Source organism: Oncorhynchus mykiss, chromosome 13 (assembly GCF_013265735.2).
Source record: "Oncorhynchus mykiss isolate Arlee chromosome 13, USDA_OmykA_1.1, whole genome shotgun sequence".
NCBI lineage: Eukaryota > Metazoa > Chordata > Actinopteri > Salmoniformes > Salmonidae > Oncorhynchus > Oncorhynchus mykiss.
This window is the reverse complement of record NC_048577.1, coordinates 38712440-38725868: the sequence shown is the minus strand read 5'-3', so window position 1 is coordinate 38725868 and position 13429 is coordinate 38712440. Positions and strand designations below refer to the sequence as shown.

General features: G+C 42.1%; 1 protein-coding gene across 1 annotated transcript in view; it reads left to right on the top strand.

The window, feature by feature from the left end:
- LOC110486300 (protein ELFN1) overlaps positions 1-13168 on the top strand; it is a 94858-nt gene extending 81690 nt beyond the window's left edge. The window contains exon 3 of the mRNA XM_021557782.2: positions 8205-13168. Within this exon, the coding sequence (XP_021413457.1) occupies positions 8594-11002 (2409 nt within the window). The 5' untranslated portion in view covers positions 8205-8593 and the 3' untranslated portion in view covers positions 11003-13168. The remainder of the gene's footprint in view (positions 1-8204) is intronic.
- The last annotated feature ends 261 nt before the right edge of the window (positions 13169-13429 follow it).

Here is a 13429-nt window from a genome sequence, read left to right as displayed (position 1 = left end):
CACCCAGTTGCCAGTTGCCAGTTGCCAGAAAATGTAAAACGTGTCGTATATTTGAGGTTTAAAAAGGCTTCTGAAGATTGTAATTGCCACTTTGAAATTTCAGACTTGATTTTTCCCTTACGGAAAATGTATCAACCCCTACAAAAATATAGATGAATTATAATCCACATTTACTGTTACTGCAGGATTATGTTCCTGCTGTAGAAAACTGACTCAAATTAAGATCCTACGTCTTTATGCATTGGTTGACCTTTTTTCCCTTGCTGCTGTCCATCGTGCTGAAGTTGTTGGCTGGTTTGTAGTGCTCTGTCCATACATAGTGCAAGCGTGTCATTCCACCACAACCACCATCCCCCAACACCACCACAGGATATACCGTATGTGACAACACTGAAAAGCAATCTAGCAACACATTAAGAAAACTGGTATAGCTTTTGCTACACGTCCTTTTCTGCCTCTGCTGTAGAAGGTCATGAGTACTGCATTTCAAGTGGTTTCAAAGAACGTCTGAAGAGCACATTGAGAGCACGAACCTGGAAATTGTGTGCATCTCCACATTCACAACTTTATCATTATGTATTTCCTTTATTCGTTTTCGTCACGTTTTTGATCACTGCAGTGACATTCATTCTCCTCCATTGAGATAAATACCATTGTGAAAGCTTTTCCTGGGTGAATTTATATGAGGCGATTCCAATTATCATGGGGAAAGAAAAGGGCTTTGTCTGAAAAACAATTCAAATCACAGAGATGCGGCACAATACCCCTCACTTATCAGGGAAGTAAAGTTAGATATAAACTCATTAGTGTGCAGTGCCTTGCAGCTGTTTGTGCTCCTGTACGAAGCCCTTTTTCTGAAGAGGCCTGGCATGTCCACAAAGTATGCCATTGATGCCACAAAGGAAGCAAGCACATTTCCAAACAAACAGGATTGGGGGCTAGGGAGAACATTCCATTCAATTCCAGGCAATATTCCTTTTAGTAATTAATGCATGACTTTAATATCCTTGGATATAGCTGAAGCATGCATCCACCTCCTCCCTTTCTCTCCAAAGCAATCCAGTACCTCAGTGAGCACAATGTTTTTCTTCCCCAAGAGAAGCAGTTCCATTTCAGCTCAATTGATTCTCCACTTCTGGTCGCCCATCTTTACCTTTTTCATTCTTTCCCAGCAAGAAGCGCATGCATTTTCAATGACATCAAATAAAGGGCAGTCATTGGGAGGGATGAGGACGGTCTCAGGGGACTGAGGCACCGTCACCATCCGAAAGAGAAAGACGGAGCAAGATATAAAGACGAACAGCAGAGACGGGGGGGGGGGGCGAGGCCTTGGACACATAGACATGAGAGGGAGATAACATGACTATATATAGCAGGACAGATATGACCAGATTAAACTGAGAATCCAGTCTCGCTGTGCCCTTCTGACCAATACAGGCTGTCTAATACAATTTGCAAATGTGTGTTTTCCTCCGAGAGAGCAAGAGAGAAGGAGAGACAGAGACAGAGACAGAGACAGAGACAGAGAGAGAGAGAGAGGATACAGTATGACAGCTTTACATACAGTATACCTCATTGGGAGACAGTTGCACTTGTTACTGTATCTGTTTCATCCACAAGGCTTATGGGAGATTCTGTCATGTCTTTGCCTTGAAGCCCAGGCTCGCCGCTGCGGAGGAGAGAACCCCAGAGGCTCGGCATATGAGAGTAGAAGCCTGTCTCACAGACTTGAATTCAGTGCATTGAAAGACTCCCCTTCAAGGTAACATGAGCTCTCAGCTTCCGAAGCACCCTTGTCTGCCCCCTAACATCAAACAGTAACGCTAGTTGGCCTCACAGTTACACTGTGTTATGTCAGTTGTCAGATGGTAAACATTGGGTCTATGTATTGCCCTAATATGATTATTGTAGGCACTTTGAAGGCACACAACTTACAACGAAGATCAAATAGCATCTACACTAATTTGAAAGAAGAATCTTTCCTCAACGCTGACTGCTAATGGAGAATACAATATCTCTCTCAAATAAAATCCATCAATAACATATTCAATGCAAAAAGTGTAGCTACATAAGTGTATGAAAGTGCCCTGAGCAAGCAAAACAGTGGGAATTTACAACAACTTAATGTAGGACCATTGAATCAGGGCATCATTAGTTGTTCATAAGGGATGACAAGAAAATCCATCATTAATCTGTGTGCAGCAGGGCCCCAATGGGAACAAGTAGACTGGGGAATGGCTGCCTGGGCTGCCTGGGTGTCCACTGGGAGAGGAGCTTGGCTCTGATGCCCTGGGTGTTCTGGCCTACTGCCCTCAGGGCTACACTACCACTGGACCATAGAGATTGCTGCCAATGGGGAAAGATTCCAGGGCTGCAAATAGACCAATAGGCTGTTCTGAGGATGAACATACCATGCTGCCCTAACTGCCTTAAGCTCATTGTTAGTATGTGACACGTTTTACAAGCATTTCGCTACACCCGCAATAACATCTGCTAAACACGTGTATGTGACAAATAATAGCATTTGATTTGATTTAGGTGAAACTAATGCATACACATGGATTCCAATGTTGGTTGTTCTTTTCCCACCATCTCCAAGCTCTTTTTATTAGTGAGCACTGCAGTATTTGTTGGTTAAGCATGTAGGCACCAGGGTGGCATTAAAGCACTCGGAGACACTAAACCTGAATGTATGATGAGAGGTTTGTTTATGCAAAAGGTAGTTGACTAAATCACTAACATTCATATGCAACAGCGGGTGACTCTAACGAGGCGAACTAGCAGGGTTGTAATTTATGCTGTGGACCGCAGTAGCGGTGGTGGAATTGATGCGGAGCCCACTGGAGTGAGTCACAGTGGACAAACAAACCCCTCTATGCATTATTAATGACAGGAAGTCTTTTCAGGTTTAACGTCAACTTCCATGTAACACCTAAAGGGGTCCCGCAACAACACCATGCTAAGAGAGACCTGAGGGCGGGTCAGAACGGCTCTCAGACACTGCCAGCCGGTATTTACGATAAAGGTCAGAGAATCAGGAGACAATGATAGGAGACAATTTTCTCTTTAAAAAGTTTAGCCTCGCCAGATATTTCCCAGAGCCATACTTTTCATATTCATTTCATGGAACATTTGGTTTGGGTTTCCAAACGGGAACCTTCTTTATTTCAGAGGGTTTAAAAGTGATTATATTTGAATGCCCCTTGGTAAATGCACTTTTGTGGTAGGTGGTTTTTGTAGTGGTAGCCTTTGGCATTTCCTTGCAGAGCGTTCCACACAGTGCATGGAGGTGCACAATGTACTTCCTGGTTCTATGTCTAGGTTAGCAGCTGACAGAGTGACTCCACCCACTTTACCATGCCCATGATATAGTGGGAAATGGGTATACTAAACTAAATGTCACTTAAATACTTTGGACAGATGCCATCCATGTACTCAAAAAATGTTGTCTTAATGTGCTTTTGATTAATATCTGGGCCACATGCATTTTTCAGCCAACGGGCACAGTCCTCTTCAGTGTGAACAAAATCCTCCAGTTTCAACGGACAGACATTAAAAGAGAGCTCCACATAAAGTGTGGCCATCAGTGGAGCCTGGTGGGAGGAGCTATAGGAGGACGTTCCATTGAATTGAGTCAATGGAACGGTTTCCACATGTTTATTGTGTTTGATACAGTTCCACTACTGTATATAGATAGCCTCGCTACTGTTATTTTTCATTGTCTTTTTACTGTTGTTTTTATTTCTTTACTTATCTATTGTTCACCTAATACTCACTGTTGGTTAGGGCCTGTAAGTAAGCATTTCACTGTAAGGTCTATACCTTTTGTATTCGGCGCACGTGACAAATAAACGTTGATTTGATTTGATTTATTCCATTCCAGTCTTTACAATAAGCCCATCCTCCTATAGCTCCTCCTACCAGCCTCCTCTGGTGACCATGTCATACAGCAGTGGAACACAGGGATGTGAGTGGGCCCGGCACGGCCCCAGCCTTATAGAAACCTGTCAAACCCAAACATCCACCTGATCATTTTATGTTGAGCAGCTCACAGCATATTACTGCCTCAAGACATCCCCAAGCTCAATGGAAACAAAGTCAATTATTGTAACACTGCTTCGAAGTCCCCCACAAAAGCATACCCAAAATGGGGGATCTTTGGTATGTATGGGGACAGACTGTGTACGGGAATGGTGAGGGTGCAGAAATATGAGAAGGGGAGACAACCCAGTTTGCTACTGTGCTGTATTACAGTGTGCTTCCTTATTTAGTATTCAAATGTATTGGGTTTACGATTCCCACATAACACAGGCATGAGTAGACAAAGCTGGGCTTTAGATTTATGTGTAATCTCTCCCTCGGGGCTCATACAAATCCAAGCAAAACAAACAGTCCCTCAGTAGGTTACTTCAGCACTGCTCCCTCCGATCCAATGGTACACATTTACTGTCAGAACTCATCCATAGCCACAGTATGCTTTCCCCCCACACAAGGCAGCGCTACGAAGGGCTCCACTCTTTTGTTTCAGTTAGGCTTAAACATCTCAATCAAAATGGAAAATGCATAGCTTGACTCAGTTACAGCAGTGATTTGAATGAAAGGTGCTAAGCGTATAATTAATCATTGCACGGATATAACAAATGTTCTTTTCAAGGTAGAGCATATTGAGAAGATGAAAACACTGGAAGGTTTCCACTGACTGATGACTGTGTCAGTACTACATAGTGATGAATCTTAGCCTCAACAACCCTGTTTCTGACCCAATCAGCACTTATGTGCAAACACGCTGACCAGTGTAGTCCTGAATAGGTTTATGTTGAACAATGGACATACTTCCTCTATTATCAGTGATTCCCATTAGGATCAAGCCAGCATCATGTACACTGTGTGGTAAGAGGATACTAAACAATGGACATACTTCCTCTATTATCAGTGATTCCCATTAGGATCAAGCCAGCATCATGTACACTGTGTGGTAAGAGGATACTAAACAATGGACATACTTCCTCTATTATCAGTGATTCCCATTAGGATCAAGCCAGCATCATGTACACTGTGCGGTAAGAGGATACTAAACAATGGACATACTTCCTCTATTATCAGTGATTCCCATTAGGATCAAGCCAGCATCATGTACACTGTGCGGTAAGAGGATACTAAACAATGGGAATTGCATTCATATTGTCCTTTAGTTCGTGGAATGTGGACAGTTTTGTTTTTGAATATGAACAGTTCCGTATTGTGCCCTAGAGATCATGGTATGGCTGTTTGTTATTTTGACTTCCTGAAAACATATGCTCACTTCCTCATTTATGATAGCAATGCTAGATGGCAACACAACATTTGTTTAGGCCTAATTGGAGCGCGGTGGGCAGACCACACGAAAGGTCAACAGACTGCTGGAATGACCTTACGTCCACGGTTCCATTTTGAGGTGTATTCCCTCTGCACTAAACTGTCACAATTATCCCGTTGTAGCAACATGATTATCCCCTTTATGTAAAGGACCGTGTCCTCTACCACCTAGGGACACCTTTCTTCTCACCCTCTGTGGCCTCCCACAAGGCAACACATCCACTTCCTGGCCTGTGTCAGCAGCTGCATCAGAGGGCTAAGAGAGGCCAGTGATGAGGGCGCACACCACATACCTCTGGGTTTAAAGTATTCAACTGCTGTCCTCTATGATTAACCTATCCATCACTTGGGTTTCCAGCCCACTTTCATGGTCAGTCACTCCCACACCATTCACAACGAATTAATGGCTGTAATAACACAGTCAACGGATCTAGAAGAGTTGAACATTTGATGTTACTTAAGGGAAGTCCACAAGTACTATTTTTCGAACAGTGACTTGCATTTCTAATATATTGTATTCGATTGGATAAGAATTTGATTTGCTTTCTTAAAAAAAAAAAAAACGTTATCTACAGTAGGAATCCTTCCAGGTCTTAATTTGAATAATATGTATAATATGAAAAATAAATGACTTCTCCTCATAAACATGATTTTCATAATTGAAACATTTCTCTTTGGCTTTGTTAAATTATGAATATACACAAATCCCTCTCTGTCTTTGCAGATTGGAGGTTGCTTATCTCCTTGATTCTCATTGTTCTTAGAAATATTCAAGTTTGACAGCAGTAAGCATGGCAGACGAGGTACCGGGTGTTGTTCTGTACAGTAGTCTACACATCTCTGTGAGGTCTAAACAAACATCTCCCTCTGAGATGTCTGGGCTGCTTTAAGTGGACTGGAGAAGAGAACTTGTAATTCATCGCTCTGAGCCGAGACCCCTGCCTTGGTGGTGAGCGTTTCTTCTGTGGCTATGTTTGCCATCATACTGAATTTTAACAATGAAAAATTAATATCTGACTGAGTCCAATCTGATTTGAAAGCTAGTTAAGTGGCTCAGGTTTGGATAAAAAGCAATACAAGGTGCCACTGACAATGAAGTATACTGTAGGCCTTGGGTCAGCAAGATGTATTGACTACACATTAGTGAATGCAGATGAAATGTTTCCCCTCTCACTCAGAAATGTCTGGCCTGCAGTAAATCCTTTTCATTCCTCCATAAGCATTTTGCAGCCTCAGTTCTTATTCTCAAAAAGCAGAACAAATACTTTTATATTTGGCATGCAGTCATAACATATAAATCAATATCGTAATTGGCACGTGCAGTAGCCTATCCCATCATTTTTATATTTTTTTTTTCAGCACAACGAAATCCGTTAAGAAATGGAAAAAATAATCATGATTTAGTATGGTGGGAATATCAAAGTTCTAAGGTAGTTCTTTGAATGGAACTAGTGTATGCAATTTATAGTCCAAACACAAAAGTATTGTTCCAGGAAGACGTGAAGTGTCTCCGTGTTCCTCGCTGGCCACGTGTGTTCCTCGCTGAAGACGTGTTCCTCGCTGGCCACTGCTGCTGATTATGACCACGGCTGTGCTGGTCGACTGTGGTGCAAGTTAATACCTAAGACTATTATGAGAATGACTCATATACTTAAACATTTGACTTTCCTTCCTCTCGGCACCTCCCATGCTGAGGTCATAATGAATGAATACCTCTCCATAAAAACAGGATCTATAGGCTCCAAGGTTTTCTCCTGCAGCTATCAACGTTGTTTGGAAACCTTGGGCTGTTTGGACTGTCTGTGTGCTGTGTCTTTTTTGGATCCAATTGATTGGGTCAAATGATTTAACCAGACCCAATGGAACACTGCAATTTCCCAGGGGAGCTGTCTGACAGGGTTAAATTGACAATGAACAGTTTGCTATTTTTGGTTCACGGTCTGTATCCGCAGTAGTTACCGTAAGATGTTTAAGAGACACATCCATGACACTGAAAGACATTAAGTTCTATTTCTGTAAGGTTCTATAAGGTTCTCGAGTTCTCGGTTCTATAAGGTTCTCGAGAAGACCGTTTCAAAGGAACATTTCAGTATGGCGCAGAGTAATTAATAAATTCCATGCTGCATCTAAACATTAGTTGGACTCGGTTGTGTTTGACAGTCCACAGGTTAATGATGTGAAAATAGGGACCCTGCTTTCCCCGACCTGTCAAGTGGTAATTGGCCAAAGGTTTCCTTTAATAGCAATATGCCACAGGGAACGCAAAGCACCTCTGAAATTGTGTACGAAATAATTGGATGGCGATGAAACAGGAAGCATACACATGAATCCTATTTTGCCTTTAAAATGATATTTGCTATTTTTACTTAACGTGCAAAACGAAAATGTGTCTTGATTATTTGGATCCGTAATGTTATTTTTCACTGTCTTTTTACTGTTGTTTTTATTTCTTTACCTACCTATTGTTCACCTAATACCTTTTTTGCACTATTGGTTAGAGCCTGTAAGTAAACATTTCACTGTAAGGTCTACTACACCTGTTGTATTCGGAGCACGTGACAAATAAACTTTGATTTGATTTGATATGTGCAGTATACATGACAGATTAACAGGATGTAGAATATAAAATACAGATTGGGTACCATGTTGTTTGACTGCTACACATGGTCTATAGAGGAGCAATATAATTCTACTTGTGCAGCATGTCATGTATTCTGAGTGTTTCTGGCCAAAATAATATATACTTTTTACGTTTTGTGGTGTAAATGTGATTATATTTCAATTGAAAATCTCACATTCGAGCAGTTATTGATTCCCCTAACGTGTGCCTGCTTCTCTTTTCTTCACAGGGAGTTCCTCTGAGCCCATGAATGTGACACAGCAAGAAAGACAGAGGAAGAAACAATAGGATGAGACCGATCAACGATGTTATCCCTGGGGAAATAAGCACAAGACAATCTGAGGTGGTGAAATACTGAATCTCAGCGAACCATCTCTAGAACTTCATTCCAGGCTAAAGTCATTGGATGGATGCTGGTCTAAATGCACATGCCCAACATCTTTTTGTAAATGGCTGGAACATTGGGACCGAATTATCCTTCCCTGGACACAAGGCCAATATATTGATTGTCCTCGCGGAGGAGAACACTTGAAAGTCCAGCTAGATTACAAAGAGTACAGTTCAGCATCTTTAGAAACCACAGTGGTGTTCCCGTCTTAGAGCTTTTGGGCCCTGCCCATGACATCAAGAGGAGCACCAATGGCCTGCGGTGGAGCTATGGTAATGAGTGCCTTTTTCTGGTCTGTGGCCATAGTATATTTGACCCATATAGGCAGAGTCAATGGGGACTGCTGGCTCATCGAAGGCGAGAAGGGTTTTGTGTGGCTGGCCATCTGCAGCCAAAACCAGCCTCCATACGAGGCAATCCCCACGCATATCAACAGCACCATTGTGGACCTTCGGCTCAATGAAAACAAGATCAAAAGTATCCATTTCTCTGCCCTTAGCCGCTTCGCCAACCTGACCTACCTAAACCTGACCAAGAATGAGATCAACTACATAGATGACGGGGCCTTTTCTGCCCAGTTCAACTTACAGGTCCTTCAGTTAGGCTTCAACAAACTCCGTAACCTTACTGAGGGCATCCTCAGGGGTTTGGGCAAGCTGCAGTACCTCTACCTCCAGGCCAATCTGATTGAGACTGTGACACCCAATGCCTTTTTGGAGTGCTATAGCCTGGAAAACATCGACCTCTCCATGAACCGTATCCAGCAACTAGATGGGACCACGTTTACCAGCCTGACTAAACTGACTACCTGTGAGCTTTACACCAACCCTTTCAACTGTTCCTGTGAACTACTTGGCTTTGTGAAGTGGCTCTCTGCATTCCCCAACAGGACAAATGAACGGATGGTCTGTGACTCCCCATCAGGTGTCTCTGGCTACAGTCTGCTCAGCCAGAACCCTAACAATCCGACTTTTCGGAATGCCCTCCATATGCTCTCCACTGTGTGTACAGACGACTATGTGACGCCGTACATACCTGTGCCTCCTGAGACCACCACACTCCCACCAGACTACACTCCCTGTGGGCTGGAGGACTGTCCCTCCGGAACTGAGCCAGATGAGAGTATGAGTATCAACCCAACGGTCATTAATGTGGATATAAAACCCAGTATGAAGCTCAAGCAAGTCTCTAAAACAAGCGCCACCATCACTGTTCAGATCCCCCATCCCTTCAAGAAGATGTACAGCCTGGTTCTCTACAATAACAGTTTTTTCACTGATATTCAAAACCTCAAAATTCAGAATGAGGACATTGAACTTAAAAACCTGAAACCCCATACTGAATACACGTACTGTGTCGCTTCTATAAAGAATAATCTTAGATTCAATCATACTTGTCTGGCAGTCTCCACAGGACCCTGGAATGGGAAAGAGAGATCACAAAACCATGCAACAGCTACCCACTACATTATGACCATCCTAGGTTGTCTCTTTAGTATGGTGATTGTCCTAGGGGTGGTCTACTATTGCTTGCGTAAAAAACGTCAGCAAGATGAAAAGCACAAAAAGGCAGGCAGCCTGAAGAAAAGTATAATTGAACTAAAATATGGACAAGAGCTTGAAGGGGGAACCATTTCCAGGATGTCACAGAAGCAAATGATGGGTGGGGAGAGTATGTCCCGCATGCCATACCTACCATCTGGTAGTGAAATGGAGCAGTACAAACTGCAGGAGATAAGAGATGACACGCCTAAAATGGCCAAGGGAAGTTACATAGAGGTGCGAGGAACCGGGGACCACCATGAACGCAGAGAGTGTGAGATGTCCATGCCTGGGATGTCCATTCCTGGGAACAGCCAAGGGTCAGTGGCCGAGATTTCAACCATTGCAAAAGAGGTGGATAAGGTCAATCAGATCATTAACAACTGCATCGATGCTCTCAAGTCAGAATCCACATCTTTTCAAGGGGTGAAATCAGGAGCTGTGTCCACCCAGGAGCCCCAGCTGGTCCTGATATCAGAGCAGCCGCAGAGCAAGTCTAGCTTCCTGTCCCCGGTGTATAAGGACAGCTACCACCACTCGTTACAGAGGCACCACACCTCGGATGTCCCGCCAAAGCGGCCCAGCACTGCCACTGGAGGTCCAATGCGGAGCCCAAGGCCTTACCGCTCAGAGTCCAAGTACATAGAGAAGACCTCGCCAACGGGTGAGACCATCCTCACTGTAACGCCAGCCGCTGCCATCCTTAGGGCAGAGGCGGAGAAGATCAGGCAGTACAATGAGCACCGGCACTCCTATCCCGACAGCCACCAGCTGCAGATCGAGGAGCTGGAAGGGCCCGGAAGCCACAAGCCCTCCATCCTGGAGCCCCTAACTCGGCCCCGTCCCAGAGACATGGCGTACTCTCCGCTCTCACCTCAGTACCATAACCTCAGCTACTCCTCCAGTCCTGAGTACTACTGCAAACCACATCACACTATCTGGGAGCGCTTCAAACTCCGCGGCAAACGGCACAAGGACGAGGACGAGTACATGGCTGCAGGGCATGCGCTACGTAAAAAAGTGCAGTTTGCCAAGGATGAGGACCTGCATGACATTTTAGACTACTGGAAAGGTGTATCTGCTCAACAGAAATCTTAATCTCTCCAAGTATTTTCTACTGGACCACAACTTTCAGAAATGACACAGAAACCTTATATGTGAAACTCACTATTGATTGGATGGATACTTCCATATTGCGATCAACTACTTAAACGTATATATAGCAACATATTTTGACTGTGAGTAAAATAGGAAAATAACCTTGGGAATGACCTTCTTGGAAATGACCATCTTAAATTTGTCACATTATGTATGGAATTTATGGGAATAAACTGTAATCTAACGTTTCAAGAAGAAAACATATTGCAAATTAAGAATATACATATTATATGTTGCAATGGATTATAGGTATTTGGGTATCGCATGGCCAAGTCCTGTGACAGTGGATTTGCTGTTGTGTACTTTGAGAAAATACTGTAACAAATATTGAAAAACATGTCTACTGAAACCTCAATATTTTTCTTCAAGAACTACTGAACAATCATACGAAAAAGAACATTTTTTTCTCCCCACATATATTTAATTCTACAATGGAACTATGTACTGATACAGTTTCTATATCTGCAATGTTTGCTGTTAATAAGATTTTAAAAAATGATGTTTGATTCAGGTTTAGCCCATGGATTTCAAAGACAGCTCATTATTTGTTTTCTAATGATTTCCGTGTCCTAACTGATAAACATTACACTGGTCAGATAATTGGTATTATCTTACCCAGACCACTTAACTTTCCCTTCCCCTATTTGCAGCACTTTCACATAATACATTTTAGAGGCCACTAAACAAACTGCACAATATTAAAAGGCTGGAGTTTTCTAAATGTAATATTCCACATAAGACAGTTCATTGTATTATTCTGATGTTGATGGTCTGTCTTAGACATCGGCATCGTAAGCCATTAGTCATTAATCTTTAGAACCAAAGTAGAAAAAGCTGAAGTGTTTACAACATTTTCTTTCTGCATGGTCTAAGAAAGTGTTTCCCAACTCCGGTCCTCAAGTACCCCCAACAGCACACATTTGAGTTGTAGCCCAAGCACAAAAACCCCTGATTCAACTTGTCAAGGGCTTGATGATTAGTTGATAAGTAGAATCAGGCGTGGTTGTCTGGGGCTACAGCAAAAAGATGTACAGTTGGGGGTTGGGAAACACTGGTCTAAGATATGTGTGAACATAGTAAATCAGGTTCCATATGCATTTCATTTGAATTTGTTCTACTGTGTTTCAAAGAGCCAAAACATTTTAAGAGTTACTTTTGTTGAAAGTGTAATTGACCGTTAACCTTTATATTACCAATATTTTCCACAGAAGGCAACTTTAGTTTCCCACCTGTTGTTTAGGCAGAATGCTGCGAATGCAGTTCACATTCTCTACTGGAATATCTGTCCTATAGCCCGATGGATGAATGTACAATATAGATGATGACGTCTGTATGTGGCAGCTTTTTCATTTGATTTCGGAGCAATTTTTTTTATTTGCTATTTACAACCATAATCTTGAGTTTCCTTTGTCTCTACTTGGTTTTTCAATTCATATATTTCCCATAACTTATCATATTTTATATTTGTCTCAGCCAACAAAGTAAAAAAACAGCAAAGTTGTTGGTTTCACTGAAAGCTCTTGTTGAAGGATATTTTCCTATACTGTGCGGCTGTTATGACACTTTTGTAAATTAGAAGTCACCTATCAGAGGTATATCCACATGCCTAGGTTAACTATGAAATAATATCCCATGAATGCCTGAACTAAACTTCTGCCGCTGGATTTGTACATTATCTATACACTATTTTTGAGTGGATACAAGAGGTAACTTGGCTGTCTGAGTTCTTGTTTCAACCGCCTTAAATTTCTGGGATATGTGTGCGACTGTAATATTCTTTATTTTTCTTTCAGTGTTGATATTGTTGACAAGTCCTTATTTGATGTAATTTTTCTAAATGCATTTCAATAGATTCCAAGAGCTGTCAGATTTATAGATGAATTAGCAAGTAAGCTACATGTTTTTATATTGCATATTGTAGCACTTCTGTGGCTCATAAAAGTTAGAATTGTTGGGAAACCGGTGGAAAAAACAGCGAAAAGCTGTTGTTTAAGTACACCAGAAACAAACAAGAGCACAATAAAGTGTTTTTATTTCATTTCTTAATACTATGTTACCTGCTTTCAGACAAAGTACTGTGAAATAAAGGGAAGGGTGCACCCATCAGTATCTTCATGATGTTCTTTTGCTGCTTTTGAATTCTGAATCAAGGCATGAATCCTGAATGTATGGAATCCTGAATGTATGGAATCCTGAATGTATGAGAAGACTTGCTTATTTGTGTCATTTGTGTTTTTATGATAGGTTAGTGGTTCTACCAAACTATGAAATGTCCATAATATACTGCAGTCCAGGAAATTCAGCAACTGCACCACTCTTCATGTATAGCTAAATATTCTAATGTAAGCTACCCTGTAATACAACACC